This window comes from Ambystoma mexicanum, chromosome 1p (assembly GCF_040938575.1).
Source record: "Ambystoma mexicanum isolate Mex_15411 chromosome 1p, UKY_AmexF1_1, whole genome shotgun sequence".
NCBI classification, from domain to species: Eukaryota; Metazoa; Chordata; class Amphibia; order Caudata; family Ambystomatidae; genus Ambystoma; species Ambystoma mexicanum.
In genome coordinates, this window is record NC_090921.1 from 1,110,853,707 (window position 1) to 1,110,872,126 (window position 18,420).

General features: G+C 44.0%; 1 protein-coding gene across 1 annotated transcript in view; it reads right to left on the reverse strand.

The window, feature by feature from the left end:
* Window positions 1-18,420, reverse strand: part of LOC138448884 (zinc finger protein 567-like) — a 271,408-nt gene that overhangs the window by 220,514 nt on the left and 32,474 nt on the right. Inside the window, exon 2 of the mRNA XM_069604727.1 lies at window positions 2,711-2,813. Coding sequence (XP_069460828.1) covers window positions 2,711-2,789 — 79 coding nt within the window. The 5' untranslated portion in view covers window positions 2,790-2,813. The remainder of the gene's footprint in view (window positions 1-2,710; window positions 2,814-18,420) is intronic.

Consider the following 18,420-nt stretch of genomic DNA (forward strand, 5'->3'; position numbering starts at 1 on the left):
TTGTAGTTGACCTCGAAGCCTGTTCTCTGTTCTGGGACATTCAAGGGAGTGCGGGCACACCATTATCTTCCTTTGGGCTTAATGAATAGCCCTTGTTTTCGACTTCTGAATCACTTGTGAGGAGACCACAAATGTGTCAATTTTGACCGATTTACTGCTATTTGATTCAATTGAGCTGGGTGGCATTACCCTCATTGGCCTTTGGAGACTTGCTCACTCCATCTTGCATAGGTTTTCTGCATCTGTAATTGTCTAATACTTAGCTCTTGCAGATGTTTTCTTCTTTGCTTAATCCAAGAGAAATATGTCTTACGTACATGGCTTATCCTTTTGACTCCCATTATGCCTTACAAATATTCTTTGAAGTAGCATCCTTTATCCCAGGCCAATAGACTCCTCTTCATTCCTCCCACAAAGCTGTTTTTGCAGTGTCTCCTGACTCTGATGCCCCGATCTGCCTCTGAGGTAGCTGGATTGGTTTCAATTCGAGTCTGGCGTCCATCTTTCCATCACGGCCGCTCTAGTTAAGTTATGTTTTCCTCTGCAGCAAGCTTCTATATGTGTAGTCTACTTTACAATTCTGCATATATACACTTATTAATCAGCAGGTTACTTTATCTTCTTTAAACATATGATTTCTTCATATCTTGATTACATGTTTCCCTTGTTACTTCAGTTACATCTTTATTCTCTTGTTACTTCAGTTACATCTTTATTCTCAAGTATTTGCACATTGTTTCAGTGCGTCTCAGTATCTTTCTTCCATGGCGTCACTCTGCTCTTATCAGATTTCACTTATAGCTCTATGCTGTCCAATGGTGTGTGCAGACATCCTTCCACCTTCTCACTACGAGGGTACATTCGATACAGTTGTCTGAGTGCAAATCGTCTCTCATACACTTGTGGGATGATACCTGGTGTCCCACATAGGGCTCTTCTCCTGCTGTTCCAACATGACAGAGGTGACAAGGCGGGAGCTAGGGATGATGTGCCCACCTGTTCCTCTACATTTACTTACTTTTGAACTCTGTGTGTTCATTCGTCAAGGAACTAGATTTGGACTTTCTAAAATTTGTTTGAATTTTAATCATTTACTCTATGTTTAGCAGCACTGTGAGTTTAACCCAACTTTCCTGCCCACTTTAAACTGAAACTGTGTATGTTTATGTGTATAATACTGTTTTACTGGGTTGTAAAGTGTGCCAGGTGTCCCTTTAGGACACATAAGTGTTTTTATTTATACATAGTGGGCCTGATTCACAGAAGCATGGTATAATGGCGCAATACCATAGGTAAACGCTCTGTGAATCAGGCCCAGTGTGTTTACTTTACTTTTATAGATACTAACTTTATTAGTATACAATGTGTGGACCATCTTTTTATTTGGTGCGTTTGTGGTTGTGAGAGGGTCTTAAACCAGTCTCCTTCCATCCTTGGAGGGAAGTCTTTCACGTTTATCAGTGAGCTTTGTCTAATGGAGCCTGCACATCTGCTACTGGTTGGTCTCTCTGAACCTCTGACCGGGATAATTCAGAAAAAGGCCCTCTGAACAGGAAGAAAATATTCTTTCAGCACGGATAGAAGTTACTGGTGTTAAAAGTGAGAAATCACTTCAAGAGTCTCTGATTTCAAGTGCTTAAGTGGCTTCCACCAGTTCACTGCTGTGCATTTATTTAAATCGTCATCAGCAAACATAAAATGTTTACATTATTCCCACTGAAGTTCTCTATTCTCATTATAAAAGGAGGATTCCTGGATGCCAAAATCGTAGCCAACTCCTAATCTTCAACAGTTAAGGCTTCACTCTGGTACAAAGGAGTCAAGCAAATGATCTGGAAATAGAGCCTGCCCAATTTGTGTGATTAATAGTATCTTTTAGAACGATTTTTCCTCAAAGAGCTAATAAATAACAAAAATCTGATTGAAATAGTAAAAATCTTCATTTGTTTTTTTAAAAAAACATAATTTTTACCCATCCTGCCACATACACACCATTTCTTGCCAAAAGCGAATTTTCTGTCGATAGTGCATGTTTTGTGGCTTGTCCTTAGCAACAGACAACAGGATATAATGGCATTGTACAATGGAAGGACAGCTGTAAGTGCCAGAGGAAAATAGGGCATGAGATTAAAAGGCACACGTTGGCTTTCTATGCACAATATGGAACGCAATTAACCTTGTTAAGCTGCCACCAGTACATCTGATCTACAAACGTCTTGCATACAAACCCATAAGGACATTACAGTGACTCCCCCTGTTTAGAAGTTGCGGTTCATTGAAAATGCAAAGAAATAATATTATTCAGGTGATATTAGTGTAATGATGGATCTAATATGAGTAATTAAAAGGTAGAACCATTCTGGACCCCTCAAGCAGGTAATTCTTGCTCATCTTCTTCCAAAGTCCCTCTCTAACACCAAAAAATGGAGATTTGTTACTAAAGCTACAACAATATTAAAGACTGTAGAAAAGAAATGTAACTTCAAACAAAAAGAAAATCTCCATGTCTTCCTTTCTCTTAGTTGTCCTCCTTTCTAGCCAACTGCTCACAGTAACTCAGTGACTCAAATAATCGGTCTGGGAGAATACAGCCAAGAAACCACATACATGTAAAAATGTCATAGCTTCCAACTCCCAGAATGAATTGGCTACAACTGAAGAGGAACTGAGTGGTCACAAAATAAAAGAAAAAGGAACATTTGAAACTCGCCTGAGTAGAGGAATGTTCTGGTTCCGGCCGCACTTGTGCTTTCAGCATCCATCAACGAGGCCTCCAATTCATGATCCATCTTCAAATAAATGGTTGTATACAACTGAAATATAATAGAAATCCTGCACTAAACAAGGGAAACAATATATATTTAAGACATGCGTTTCTTATATCTGTTACCGTAGATTTCTTCGAATACCCTATCACCTAATGAGATTTCACCTAATTAATTTCACCGAAAATAGTAGGGGGAATGGTATATGTGTAATGCATAATAGGTGGGGTGTGGGCTAAGGGTATAAATTAGGGTGGGGATCGGTGGGGAGGGGTGGGGAGGGACTGCAGGGCTCTCCCCCCTGCATTATTTTTTTTAAAAAAGTTGAAAAAGTAAAAAGTAGATTTCCTTTTTCAGTGGAATCTCCATTAGTTGAAATATTTTCGAAGAAATAACATACATCCTCTTATATTATTAAGACAGTTCATCTACAACCAGCTACCTTTCCCAATGCCCAACTGTATTAGGATTATTTTGTTTTTTTGAAAACAGTGTAATCCCTTCTCAATGGGTCAGCTACATGTTGCTAACTTTAATGATTCAACACAGATACAAACGTAAATGTTTCTTTTCTGCGAAGGGCAAAGTGTATGGGTATGCAGAGTCAAATTAGAATTTTTGATTTAACTATTTCTGAGGAAAATATCACTTTTACTTCCCACTCAGAATACCCTAGAAAATAACGATGCCTATAAACGCTACCTCCAGAATAACTGTTAAAGGGGTAGTCCAGCTAAAATGTTATTTAAAAAAATAGATAGGCAACATTAAAAAAAAATACTAGCACTTTTTCTTTTAAAACTTCCTATGTAAAATTTCAAGCTCAAAATTCGCAAAAGCAAGCACATGGGCGCATCCATTTTGTGAAATGGATGCCCGCCTGTGCTGGCTTTTGCTTTTGCGGCACTAATGAAGGAACAGCCAGCCAGCTGTAGTAAACAAAAGCTACCGCTGGGTGGCTTTTCCTTCATTGGTGCTGTACGCGGAGGACGGGGACCGGAGACCAGAGCAGGAAAGCTGCAGCTGAATCTCGGTAAGTGCTATTTATTTATTTTTTTAAATAAGCACTAGCTGCGTTTTTTTTACTAAGTTTTCCGGGCTGGAGGAGCCCGGAAAACTTAGAAATAAAACTGCAGCTTTAAAAACGTTGTATTTATGTTTACGGTCGCTTTTGAAGCTACCGCACACATAAATACAACATTATTGTGTTTGAAAACGTTGCGGTTTTTCTTTCCGAGTTTCTCAGGCTCCTACGGAGCCTGAGAAACTCGGAAAGAAATACCACAGCGTTTTCAAACACAACCGCGTTGTGTTTCTACCTGCTGTGGCTATCACTTTGGGTCTCAAAAAAACAAAAAAAAACAACGTTTTTAAAGCTGCGGTTTTACGGGCTCCTCCAGCCGGGAAAACTTAGAAAAAAAAAACCCAGCTAGTGCTTATTTTTTTAAAAAAATAAATAGCACTTACCGAGATTCAGCTGCAGCTTTCCTGCTCTGGTCTCCGGTCCCCGTCCTCCGCGTACAGCACCAATGAAGGAAAAGCCACCCAGCGGTAGCTTTTGTTTACTACAGCTGGCTGGCTTTTCCTTCATTAGTGCCGCAAAAGCAAAAGCCAGCACAGGCGGGCATCCATTTCACAAAATGGATGCGCCCATGTGCTTGCTTTTGCGAATTTTGAGCTTGAATAGCTCAAAATTTTACATAGGAAGTTTAAAAAAAAAGTGCTAGTATTTTTATTTAATGTTGCCTATCTATTTTTTAAATAAAATGTTTAGCTGGACTACCCCTATAAGTAAATATATGGTCTAGTAGCACCAGATGAATTCTCTTCCACAATAGTCTAAAGTTCCAGAGAGCAATACCATCCATAGAATCACAAATGACAGTCAATCTCTTCTGCCACTTACTCTTGTGCATGGTATTTTTACAAAGCCCCCAGCCTAACTATTGGGGTGAAGGGTGGATTATGCCCCCCCCCCCACCTCACTGAGAGATGCAGGGCACAGAGAGGTGCAGGGAGGATCCGCTGGCTCAACCCACCAAATCCAAGTTGTGTGGCAGGTCTTGTCACAAGAAGCCAATCTATGGTGCTGCCCCTTTAAGGGACACCTATAATCTGAAAATGTTTGCTGACCATACAATTATCTATGTATAGTGAAACCCCAAGTCACACTTTGCCCAGAAGTCTCCCGAAGCGTTAAATGCCCATACCCTCCAGAAGACTCTGGCACGATTAGTAGGGGATTATGGGAGGTGCAGGGAAGAAGAGCGAGGCCGGGTTTTCACTAGAGCATGGAATTCACTTTGTGAGCTAAAAAGATGAGAAAAGCCCAGAAACAGTGAAAAAGAAGACAAATGTGCACACAAGTCAACGCCCTGAGAGACTGCTCCATTTACTGACCCTACTCTGTTAGCAGGTAATACCTGGTGAGACCGCGGTACACAGTGCAACGCTATGCCGGCTCCTTCGCATGCACGTGTGGAGTAAAAAATCCATGACTGCGGTGAGTCAAAATTAAGGCTTGCCTCGCAGCCCTACACAATGACGAGGGCCAACAGAACGGCGGGGAAGCTACGGTAAAGTAAAATGTAACCAATCCTTTTTCTGAATAGAACATCCCTCACAGTTGAGTTCACTAGAAAAGAAAACATTTCTGGGCCTTCTCAAAATAGTGAGCTTGTAAAAAACCTAGTTCAGGGGTCTTGGCTATGCTTTCAACCCCTCTCAAACATCTAGGAGGCCAGACGCAGTGGCATCAAGTTAGGAATGTGCTGCATTTCTGGTCAGCTACGTCGGGTTGCAGGTCGGAAGGTTGATGTAGCCCGTATTTTCAGCGAGATACGACTTTCTTCTACAACAAGGGCAGCCGCTTACTAACTATGTTTTCCACTCATAATAGTGACTCCTTTGTACCATTTTATGAATTTGAGAACAAATTTATGCCTAATGGTTGTGGAGCTATTACTTCTGGTGCATTAACAACAGCATATCTGCTGCAAACCCGGATGTGAAGGTATTTAGAACCTATTGTGTAGGCTGCTATTGGTTCTATTTCAAGAATACATTTCATCAGATTAGCATTAATTAAAGAAGCAACCTTTAACATCTATTTCAGCATTTGCTTTAAAGCTGGCTATCGAGAATATACACGAATTACCTTTTCACAACTAGTTAATTGAACAAATATGTAATTCTTAAAAACCCCAACATGTTTATTTAAAAGGGGCGGCACATTGTTTTCCTGTGGACCAATGTACATAGTGTGACGCTTTGCACCATTTACTGTTTTTATCAAAGTTCCACTAACGGTGTGCTCAATAATAATAAGAAGAAACTGTCATACTTAAATACGACTGGAGACGAACGGACTTAAACTCACCTGGTGCATTATTAAGTCTCCTATGTGGTCCTAGCATATCTCCCAAGATGTCCTTGCAAAATAGTTTTAAAAAAAGGCTCAGCTAACAAAGAAACATCAGGGGCCACCTCAAAAAGGCCAAAATGTGACTCCTCTCCTCCTACTCAAACAATCTTGGAATCAAACATGGAGACTATTCTAATGGAAATAAGGGCACTCAAACCCTTTATGGAGACCACCAACACCAAGCTTAAACAACTAGACGAAAGATGGATAAGGTTTGAGAACAGAATAGAAGAAGCTGAGAAAAGGGTTGGTGTGGCTGAAGACGTTGCCATGAACGTTGCTCACATGGAACAATCCATACTTACCCTTCAGAAACCAAATGAAGATTTAGAAAATAGAAACCTCAGAAATAGTCTACAAGTCTTTGGCTTTGCAGAAGGAGCAGAAGGGGATGATGTGCCTCTTTTTCTTGAGAAAACCCTTCCAAACATTTTGAATCTTCAGCCGCCCATTGGCCTTAATATTCAAAGGGCTCACAGAATTGGACCTAAGAGGGCTGAGTCATATAAGAAAACTGCACAAAGAACAATAATTTTCCTGCTTCTGGAATACACTCAACTCCAATTGATTCTACAGAAAGCTAAAGGAATGGAACAATCTAACATGGAATGGCCACAGGATCTTTATCTCACAAGATGTGTCCAAAATCACAGCTCAACGGAGGAAAGACCTACTCTCAATACCATCCTGCGCTCAAGCGATTAAATGCCAGGTACGGTTTGATTCACCCTTGCACTTTCAAGGTCACGATTAATGGTAAAACATCTTCATTTGAGGACCCAGCTGATTTAAAGAACTACATAAGACTACAAAAGATGGAAGATATGGATACAGGCAACGCCAGTCATACTTGACTCTCCTTCCTTCCTCGCCGGTTTCTGCCTCATGTTTCACTTTAAAGAAATCTCCTTGGAATAATCATCCCATAGAACGGTCAACCTAATGATTTTGTGGAGCTGACATTTTCTCTGGTTTTTGCTCGCTGTTTCGCCCTATGTGGGATGCGCACACACCCCTTTATGGCACTTGGCATTGCAACTCAGATTTTTGAGTCTTTCTCTCTTGATCCATTTCATTTTCTCATTTGTATTGTCTTGAACAACATCAAGCTATGATTTCCTACCCGATAAGACCCTACTGTCAGTTGTTGCAGTGTTGATCTTTTTTTCCTTTTCATGTTTTACACCCAATTTTATTATTTTATAACAACTCTTGGAATTCTACTTTTGCTCTGGAATTTGTAATTCTCTGATAAGCGGGAAACACTTTGACTATGGACACATTTTAAATGTTTATCTTTTATTAATATTATATTATTACTTTCCCTTCGATTGTGGCCTTGAGATGTATGGCATGGAAGGTTAAAAGTCTGAATAGCCCAATTAAGAGGCAAAGGGTACTTGCTCACATCAATAGATTTAAACCAACTATTGCTTGCTTGTCAGAGACGCATTTATTTTTACAGGAATCCATGGAACTGAAGAGATTTTGGGTAGGGGAGGTGATAGCCAGTCAGGCAGATGGTAAACATAATGGAGTGGCTATCCTAATCAAGAAGGGTACCAAATACCAGATCCTACATAAAGACACTGGTAAGAGTGGTAGATGGGTTTTAGATAAATTATCAATTAACTCACAAGTTTTTTCAATTTGAAATATTTATGGGCCCACTAATCCCGATCCCAAGTTTTGGAGCGAAACAAAGCAGATGATCCTACAAGCAGATCTCCTGAATTTGATAATCTGTGAAGACTTTAGTAATGTTATTGACCCCTTCCTAGAGAGGAAATCCCCATGTCAATTCAAATGTTGTAAATCACATACTGAATTTACAAAATGTTTAGCAGAAATTGGCACTGTTGACTCATGGAGGTTTGTTCATCCAACTGATCTAGACTCTACCTTTCACTCCTTTCCTTATAACTCACTGTCACGTACAGATTATATTTGTGTAACCAAATCCCTAGTATGTGCAATAATGGATTCCACTGTTGAATGCTCATTAATGTCAGATCACTCTCCTGTAATCACTAATATAGAATTGGCATTGACTTTCCACCTTGCATAGTTTCCTCCTCCTCCAGCAGCCTCATCCTAAAACCCGATTCCTATTGAGACCCTCAAACAAGACAAAAAAAAGGTGGCAGATGGAAAGGGGAAGGAGCAGGTGAAGTGTCAGAATGTACATCAATTTCCATTCTGGTGACCTCTCAAGCTGGCTTAAGATTCTGCTTCAAGGATTCTGCTGACTTCTAAAACCACAGGTCACTCAGCTGGCACCTACCAAAGACGTTTTCATTGCCTATTACTTGCCAGACAATCGCAGTGAGAAGGGTTGGGCCGGGGAGTATTGAGAAAGAGGAAAAACGCAAAATAGCTGGAAAATCCAGAGTGATGAGGTGCCCGGGGCAAACGGAGCTCAAATGGCAGTAGTAGCAACACTGGAGTCTTAGAAACATGCCCATGGCACAACCTGGACACTCTCAGTGTTGGCACGTGCCACACAGCATCATACGGCTTTCTGGGACAGTGTGTTGAACTATGGAGCAGATGAGAAGCGAATGGCAGAGCTAGGCAAGGCATGGTTGTTGTGTGATGGCTCTGTAGAAAATCTGGTGCTCCTCAGCCAAGTAACAACCTCAGACCAAGAGAGTTATGTCCAATGCGCACAAAAAACAAAGAAGTAATTTCTAGAAGAAGCCCAGCTGTTCTAAACATAGGGTGAGCACGAACATTACAGGGCAAAAAGCCATTAGTTGCTGAGGAACACAAACATTGCAAACAAAAGTTGATCAGAACTTGGATACCACTTACTTCGTACATAAGATTGGTTCCAGGATCAATAAGAACCAAATCCTCAAATGGTACATTAAAATCCCCTGCTAATTAATTCCATGGGACTATTGACTTTGTTATTAGTGGCAACATTATGCGTAGTTAGTACATTTAAGACTATCAGTGAATCTCCCCTGCCTACTCGACACACTGAACCACACATAGCACTTGAAAGGACCAACTGAAAGCAAAGGTAATCTCCTCGACTTCATCACCACAGCCCTGCCTACCCTCCATCACAGCTCTCCTATTCCGCTTGACTGGTCGGAACATCTGGCAACCAATCCCCTTTAAGATTAGTCACACCACACCCCTCAAGCAAACCCATTGGAAACCAAGCAATTAAGCATTCATATCCTTCAAGAACTGTGTGGAAAGTGGCAACTCTCACAGAAATCCTCACCAACCTCCACCTCACATGGGCTGATGTACCTCAGATGAACCAGGACTGCAACTTGCTTCTCCAAGAACTCAACACCCCCCTCACAAACATCATAAACCACTATGTCCCAGTGAAATGGCGCACCCACAAGCCTAAACCTTCCGCACACTGGTATGCTAAAGAACTTAACCTCAACAAATGAACCATCGGAAAACAAGAAAAATAATTGGTGAAAATCCTGCAGTGCATCCGACCTCGCCCTGCTCAAGGAACTCTGTGCTACATGCAGGAGATTGATCAACACTGCAAAGGCCAACGACTAACAAACCCCAAAAGCCAAGGCCAACAATGAAAGCAGAGCCTTCTTCAAAGCCATCAAGCACTGCATCAACCCTCTGCTCGACCCACCTTTAGCACACTGCATTGAAATATCCACTGCCACAAATTCTTTCTTCGTCAACAAGATCAACATGATACACCAATGCCACAACTGACAGCACACTACACATCTCATCTTGCAAAACCACAACATCCTGGACACATTTCAAGACACTAACTATAGAATACTGCAATGCCACCTTAGCATCCTTGAAGGTCACATTGAATGCGTACAACATCCTCCCTGTCTCCATACTCAATACCTTTCAGACAGAAGCGCTCCCCCCTTACTTGACAATCATCAACAGCTCCCTTACTCAGGACACTTTCCCCTCGACCCTGAACACCGGACAAATACACCCACTTCTTAAGAAACCAACACTGGACCCTGACAATCTCAGAAACTACCAATCTTCCCTTCCTGGGTAAGATCCTTCATCGAAGACATCCAAAGGCTCAAGGCCTGCCTCACATTTGTCCAGTCTTGGATGTCCAGTGCTTACCTGAAGCTCAACTTCTCCAAGACTGGATTCCTACTGGTGAACAACAACACCAAACACCCTGACATCCAGACCTGGCTCTCTGCTATGAACCGTGAGGGATTCACACCCCAGCTGGCCACCTGTGCCAAGTCCCTTGGGTTCAACCTCGACAGACACCTCACATTCAAACAGAACATAACGAGGAAGACACAAACTGCCTTGTACCAACTTCCTCTCCTGCAGAGAATCAAGCCCTTCATCCCAGGAAACAACTTCAGATCTGCTGTCCAAGAATTGGTCCACACCCACCTGGATGGTGGCAATGCCCTTTTGGAAGGCCGTCCAGCGACTACACTGGCACCCCTGAAATTAGTTCTCCATGCTGCAGCAAGACTCATTAAAGGACCCTGCAAATTCGAGGACATCGCCCGGACCCTCATCGAACTGCACTGGCTCCCACTACAAGCCTGTATCATCTTCAAATCCTGTCGCATCATCTACAAGGCTGTCATCCTGAAGTCCCCAAGCTACCTGACTGAGAAACTCAGCATCTACGAGGCCTGTGATCCACCAGAAGTAAGGTAATGTGCAGGCTTGAATTACAATGGTGCAGGAAGGAAAGAACTAGAAGACACGCCTTCTCTATGCTCCAAAACTCTGGAACCTCCTTCTCGTCAACAGACTTGCCCCGTCACTTCTATAGTTCAGGAAAGAGCTCAAGAACTTCCACTTCAAGGTATGGCTCCTCCTTAACACCTACGTTCACACACCCTGCGCTCTCCAACCTACCAGAGACTCAGTGATATGCTCCCCAGTAATCCCCCCTGGTTGCTTGTAGATCCCTTGCTGACAATTGCCCACCCTTACCCTCCAGTTAGCTCTCCGCTTCTTATTCTCTGCTTCCCTCACTGTGTTCTTCCCCTATGATTCTAAAGCGCTTCATTGCTTCCCAAAGCCAGTTCTGTGCTCAATAAATACCTTAATAATAATAATATTAATAATAATAATAATAATAATACAGAAACAAAACAGAGGATACAAACAACATAAAAAGTTCACACAAGACTGATAGAGGCCTAGCATTCACTCCTACGTAACAAAGTACTGCACTCTTCAAAACGCAGCACAGTTAGGTTTCTTTAAACTCCTCCACTGCCTAGTGCCCTCTCTCTCTCTCAGACAGTTAGCGTCTGTCATATCCTGGGAACACCTTCTGTCACAAGTCAGTAGCATCAAGAACACTGGCTAGAAGGTGGGTCTCCAAATGAGTCAGTTGTTGTCTGGACCAGTGAAGTAGTTGTAATCTCACTGCACCTTTATAAACCACCTCTGCATGCATGTCAATATATTCCATTCGGGAGACACAAGTGCAGTCCTAGTTTTAACTTTGTAATCTGGGATTTGTAGTCCTGGATTTCACCATTATAAATCAAGATTATAAGTCCCAAGATGCAAAGTTAAAACCAGGAGTGGACAACAGTTTCCCAAATGGAAGGGATACTGTTGGCATGCATGCCTCTGCTCAGTGATGGCTTCGGGAACCGGGTCGGACTGGGCCATTAAATTGTCTCGAGCACCAATGAAAAAGTGTCCCTCAGTTGCAAATGACAATTAATTCCTTTTCTGACACTGTTTGAATAGTAACAAAGGGGGAGTTTTTTGATGAAGTGTGATGCAAATTGTGCCTTTAAAGAATACTTATTCAGCAACACTGGTCAAAACTACTAGCTGAAGTAACTCACCAAACTGGCCAAAACAGTGGACCATTTTAACCAAAAAAACGTGCCCCCACTAGCATTTTGTGTTTTTGGTTCGGCCATGGGCCTATTGCCCTATAGGCCTGCCCGAGCCTGTTCGGGAATGCACTACTTCACAGGCAACGAGTGGCCTTGAGTCACACGATGAGCAGTGTAATCCACCTCGGACCCACACTCAGGATCTTCGCTGGCTGCTTAATTTGCTTTTCCCTCTCCTGACTCATCAGGCGCCAGTCCCAGTTTCACAGCAGCAGTACCTGCAGCCGTCATCGTCCCTCTCATTGTCAATGGCCTGCTTCGGTCAATTGGGCTAAACAGTGAACCACATCACATCCTTATTTGGCCTTCAACATTGAACTGTACCATTGCCGGGTAAACTGTGAAGCTGTCTACTGAGCTTCCCTGGCAATGGTGGACACTGCAGCAAATTACAGCGGCACGAAAGAACAAAGACATAACTAAACCTTGCAGATGATGCTGCCAGCCATGCTAACCAATGGAATTTGCCATCATCCTTACTCACCATCCCTTCTGCTCTGCGGGTACCAACCAAGTCTCACACATTTCACTTCAATTCTAATTTCTGCTCTTCATGATCAATTCATCTCCTGTCAGCCAGTCAGCTAGAGAGTTCATCAACTCTACCGGCCCGTCATTCATGGCTCCAAGCGTGAAAGTGTGGTGCAGGTCCTAAACAAGCCACCAGGATTCCCTTCCTCATCTGCTGTTCCATAACTGCCTGAGTTATCAACAGTCCACCATACACAATTCAGGACAGCTTAAAGCTGTAGCAGCAAAAAATGCTCTTCACCACTAAAGCACTCCCACACTGTGTCTCACTCGTGCAGCAGTAAGGCTGCCCATGGTCACCCAGGCTGCCACTTGCCTGAGCACTGAGAGTACTACACAGTCTCGACTTACTTCTCTAGTGCACCCTTCTGTGATGTGTGACCATCCTATGTGTATTGCCCTTTTAAGATGTGGGGCGCTCCCAATGTGTAATTCCCTTTTAAGAAGCTAATAAAAAGGAGCAACTGCAGGCACGTGCATCAGAACAGCTGCAGGCTCCAACCATGGAACATCTATTGTCTCCGTCTCTCATGTGTGATCTCGGCCTGGCAGGTTCCTACTGGTCTGGGCCCCCAGGCTGTGTCCCCACAGCCTCACAGGCTCCTGCCTTGCAACCAAGTAAGTCCGGGTGGCCCTGGCAATCATAACTTGGTGCTGGGCATACCAGCACCAGTGTGGCTGGCCGCCTGACCGCCACCGGCCCCACAATACCTACCAGGGGCGCAACGAAACCTACACAACTGGTGATGGGGAGGGGCCACTTCAGAAACTTGACAGGGCAAACTCGGAAGCTCCGCCCCTCTGTTATACCCCAAGGATTGTCTGGCGTGGGGCCCAACTATCAAGTGGTAGCGGCCCAGTATATATATATATATATATATATCTCTCTCTCTCTCTCTCTCTCTCTCTCTCTCTCTCACACACACACACACACACACGCTCGCTCATTTACATGTGTACCCAGCCCCCATAGATCATTCACACATATATTATATACCCACTCTTTGCACACATGCATACATCATGCAACGCCCTTTACCACTGTTAATTTCAGAAAAGGCTTCCTTTGCCTAACACAAATCAAGTGTGCACATCAGCCCCTTCCCCTCAGATGTGAAAGAACACAGAACGTTTTTAGATTTTTGCATTTAATTTTTGTTAGGCAGAGAAGTGAGGGAAGCCTTTCTTGAAACTAACAGCTTTCAAGTTTTGCTGCGTTTGTGCAAATACATTTTTCTGCACGAACACAGCAACACTTTAAAGCCATCGCTTTCAGTAAAGGCTTCTCTCTCCTCTCTGACTAACAAAAAGCTATTTGTAGAAGCCCCGCCCCTCAGCTCACATTTCGGGGATGGCTGAAGCCCAGGTAGCTCAATGGCATTGCGCGCCCACACCATACTGATCACCGATGCCCCAGTATCTTTACCCGCTCTGCCAGCATGTTGACGCCAATAGCACTGGGGAACCAAGCTGAATGATCCCCAACTCTAAATGCATGTCTAGGGCAATGTCACATATGCACCCCATGGCCCATGGGCCTTCATTCTCCAAAACATAGAACCAACTGCCAAAATCCTCCAACGCCCCAGGAGGCCCACCATTCCTTGGCAACGCTAAAGGCATAGTTAGTTCTTCAGATATTTGATGCCTGCTGATAGAGACCATCAAACCTTGTAGAAAAAAAGAGTGATCCCGATGCATTTCCTCCGCCCAGAAAAATAAGTCTGCCGGTATCTACATTGTTATAACCAGTAGCAGACCCGCTATGCGTTTTTTAGTAAACTAAGGTACGTCGGGTGACGTGCTAACAGCCCTAGAGATAAGGGGTGTATCGGCCACTTTTACTCCCTAAAAATAGGCAAATACTCTCAAAAAATTCAAACGAGGAGTAAACCTACTCCCAACAAAAAATAGTAAACAGACACGTAGGACCTTGTGCTCCTGCTTTCACCCCCACAGCTCCATGGAAATGTTTGGACTAGCAGTGTACATAGTACCACAGGACGAAAATACTATTATTACTGCCTGATATGAAGAAGTAAACATATATCTTTTTTATTGTGGATGAATAACTACGTGCAAATGAATAATTATTACAAAAACATTTCCGTTTTCTAAATTTTTTTTACCAACTTTATTTAAGATCGGTTGCATACTCGTAACAATTTATTGACATTTAGGTACCAGATAGACATAAAACACATAATTACTCCTCCAACCAATTCCAGCCTTCCCTCCCTTTAATGTTCACTCCCCTCCCTCCCAGTCCAGCCAGGGCCGGGCAATCCCCACATTCTTCAATGGCCTTGCAGGAACTGCGCCACTAGGTGTGGCTTGTACACTTGTGCGAGAAAGTCTAAGCCATAATCCAAGATCGGAGTCCAAATGTCAGTGGACTGGTGTAGCACCCCCTCCTTATCCGCTATGACCTTCTACGCCAATATAATGTCCCATATTTTAGCCCACCACTGGGGAAACAGCGGGCCTTCAGGGGCCTAACAAGCCTTGGCACTTTTGTTACTTCGGCCTCCAAAGGGAGTCAGACCTGAGTGATAGCCTAGATTGTGGAAATGTTGGGGGCCAATGGGATTCTTAACCTGAAAGCCTGCAGCATGTTTGAAGGAATCCAGCATATGAGGGACTGGCGGAGGGATGACTGAATATTCGTGAGGGTCAGCATCACGTCATCCTTATACAGGGACAGCTTATATTGTTTCTGGTTGTTTCTGGCCCACCCTAACCCCCTTGATGGTGCAATTGTTGCGGACCCATTGAGCAAAGGGCTCCATTGTCATGGCAAAGATTAGTGGGGAAAGGAGGCATCTCTGCCTGGTTCCACACGTGAGAGATATGGGGCCCGTCTGCCTTTGTTGTACCCGCAGTGAGGTTCTGGGCGAGCTATAATTGGCCAGGAGCATCATCTAGACGAGTGGCCCAAATTGGAATTCTTCAAGAGTCAATTTCATAAAGGCCCAGTCAATCTTGTCGAAGGTCTTGGTGGCATCTAGCGTCAACAGCGCCAACTTGTGGTGCTCTGTTGTCGCCATTTCCACCAGATTCAGGGCCCAGCAGAGGTTATTGCCCGTGGTTCTACCCAGCACAAACCCGGTTTGATCCGCGTTGACTACTTTGGGTAGAACCACGTCCAGCCGATTGGCCAATATTTTGGAATAGATATTAGCATTGATGCTCAACAACAAGATTGGTCTGTAGGAGGTAGAGTCTCTAGGCTCCTTACCAGGTTTCAGAAATAGAATGGTGGAGGATTCCTGCATGGATTCCGTAATCCTTCCAGTCTGCCGAAAGGAGTTAAAGAGGTTAGTTAGGGGAGTCAGGAGCTGTACCCCGAAGAGTTTGTAGAACAGAGGCGTAAAGCTGTCGGAGCCCAGGGATCTTGTCTTCAAGGTTTTAACTACAGCCTTCAGCTCCTCAACCGTAATCGGCAAATCCACGGTTTCTCTGTATGCATCGGGGAGGCGAGGTATGGCAGCCCCTTCTATGCATTGCCTTTGTGCCGCAAGAACTCAGGGAGCGGCTGACATGGTTTCTATTAAGCGAGATTCCACCAGCTGCAGTTTTATGTCTTCTGAGTATTGTATAACCCCCCCCCCCCCCCCCCCCCCCGAGTGTCCCGTAGGCCCACAATTGTATTCCATTGTTTTAGTTAAAACATTTTTACATGCTTATAAAATGCTCCCATTGGGGATTGGCCTTACATTTTTATTCTCTAAAAAATCATTTTACTCCCAACTTTAAAAAACACAGAGTATAACACTCCTGCTTCAAAATGTTATCTGGGGCACTGTGTACTACCATCCCAAATTCAACACTGCTTTGGAACAAAGCAAAGATTGTACCAGACAATAGCCTGCTAGGGAAACTGGCAAACAGTAAAACGTGGCCCTTTTGACCATTGCCAGGACCTGTATGTTCAGAATGTTTTAGTATGAAATATTCAGAGCTCATAAGGTGGTCCATAACAACAACGAGAATGTCAGAAAAACACAGTTTCAGCTAGCTATGGATCCCACATTGAAACAGCAAATCACACTCGCCAAAGGTGTAGAGCAATCTATTACCTGGAAATCTGCCATCACAAAGGAGAAAAGCACACAACTTCAGCAAGTGCTGTGAATGCTGGCACAGCCAAAAACAGAAGAGGGATCGTGCAAGCCATGCTGCCAGGCAGAAAACTGCTGGTTAAGATCAGTGATACACATGACAGCAACTCTTCACACATCTCAGTGCCCAAGAAGTACCTAGCGTGGAGACACAAGTGTTATTCCTGCATCAGGAGGCAACACTTCTCCCAGGTCTGCTAAAAAGGCAGACGAAGCCAACCAGGAAAGGCCCTAACATGGCCACCCTTAATTCCCAATAGGAAGAGGTCTTTGATGAAGCGGACTGGCAGAACCAACAAGGGGTCATGGCTCTGGCCTTGGATGGGTCACAGAAAGGAGGGGTGCCTCAGAGACGAGATTTGTAGAACACATAACCATTGCTGACAAGGCAATATCTCTGATGGTATACTCGGAATCCTTGTACACAGTGCCTTCTGTCTATCTTTTCAAGATGAAATTGCAGGCGGGAATTGGGCAGCTTGCTTCTGCCAACATTGCTCCACCTGCATATTCCAGCCACTCCTTCAAAATTGTCGGAAGTTTCCAAGCTGTAATAAAGCATCAGGAATGGAGGGCCCTAGGAAACATATGTACTCGCGGTCAATGGAGCTCAATTTCTCCGATGCAAACATCAAGATGACATTTTATCACCTTATGCCAAGGATCCACGCAGCAGTGCTCATGACTGGTGCAGTCCGCTGTACAGAACCGGTGGACTGACCCAGTCCATAGGTCCAGGAAAAGGTGAATGATCAGGATAGCTGACTGAGGACTCGAACGCCCTCATTACGGGTTTGGTGGTAGTTTGGAATCACTGTTACCACCACTTGGTCCCATGGATTTACAAGTGGTGGTTGGTGGTCTAAGTCCCCGTTTTTTGGAGCCCATAGGACTCCACAGGGATTTCTGCAGAATTACCAGCGGAGGTAGTTCTGCCGGTGTTAATTCTGCTGATTTTTGGCAGTAGGGAGGATGTTTTATCTCTAACTTCTTGACCAAAACACTCGAGAATTTGGCGGGGTGGTAATGCGGCAGGAACAGAATTAACACTGCTTTACTGCTATTACTCTCCAGACAGCCGACATAGTAATGAGGCCCTAATTAGTTTCCAGATACCATCACCCACTCAATCAGACAGTTTACAGTTTTCAAACACTGCTTCGTTCTGAAAGAGACACCCAAACATGTCCAACCCGAAGCTTGAAGTGTGCCTTTCCGTCTGCAGGACAAACTGCAAACCATGCTCAATGACATGATCAAAGAGATTGGGCCTCATTCCGAGATTGGAGGTAGTCATGGCGCTATTTGCACCATGACTGCCTCCAATAACGATACCGGCACCAGTGTGGTTCAATGGGGACTTACCGGTGTAGTCCGACCTTTGCGGGACCGGTAAGTCCCCATTGAAAAAGCCATAGGGCTCAATGGGAATGGGGAAGGCGCTAATAACGGTACCGCAAATTGCGGTACTGTTATTAGCTCTGAAGTCTCGTAACGGGTCCCGTCCATAACGCCTGGTCAGACCAGGTGTTAAAGGAGGGACCCGCTAAGGGACCTCGTAGTAGGGCGGTAAGGGATTACCGGCACCGGTCTCCTTACCGGTGCCCGGTATCCTTTACCACCCTACTCGGAATGAGGCCCATTGTCATTGTGATGGTTGAAGCCACTGACTGGTTTGCTCCCTAGTTCTAGCACCCGAAGGAGAG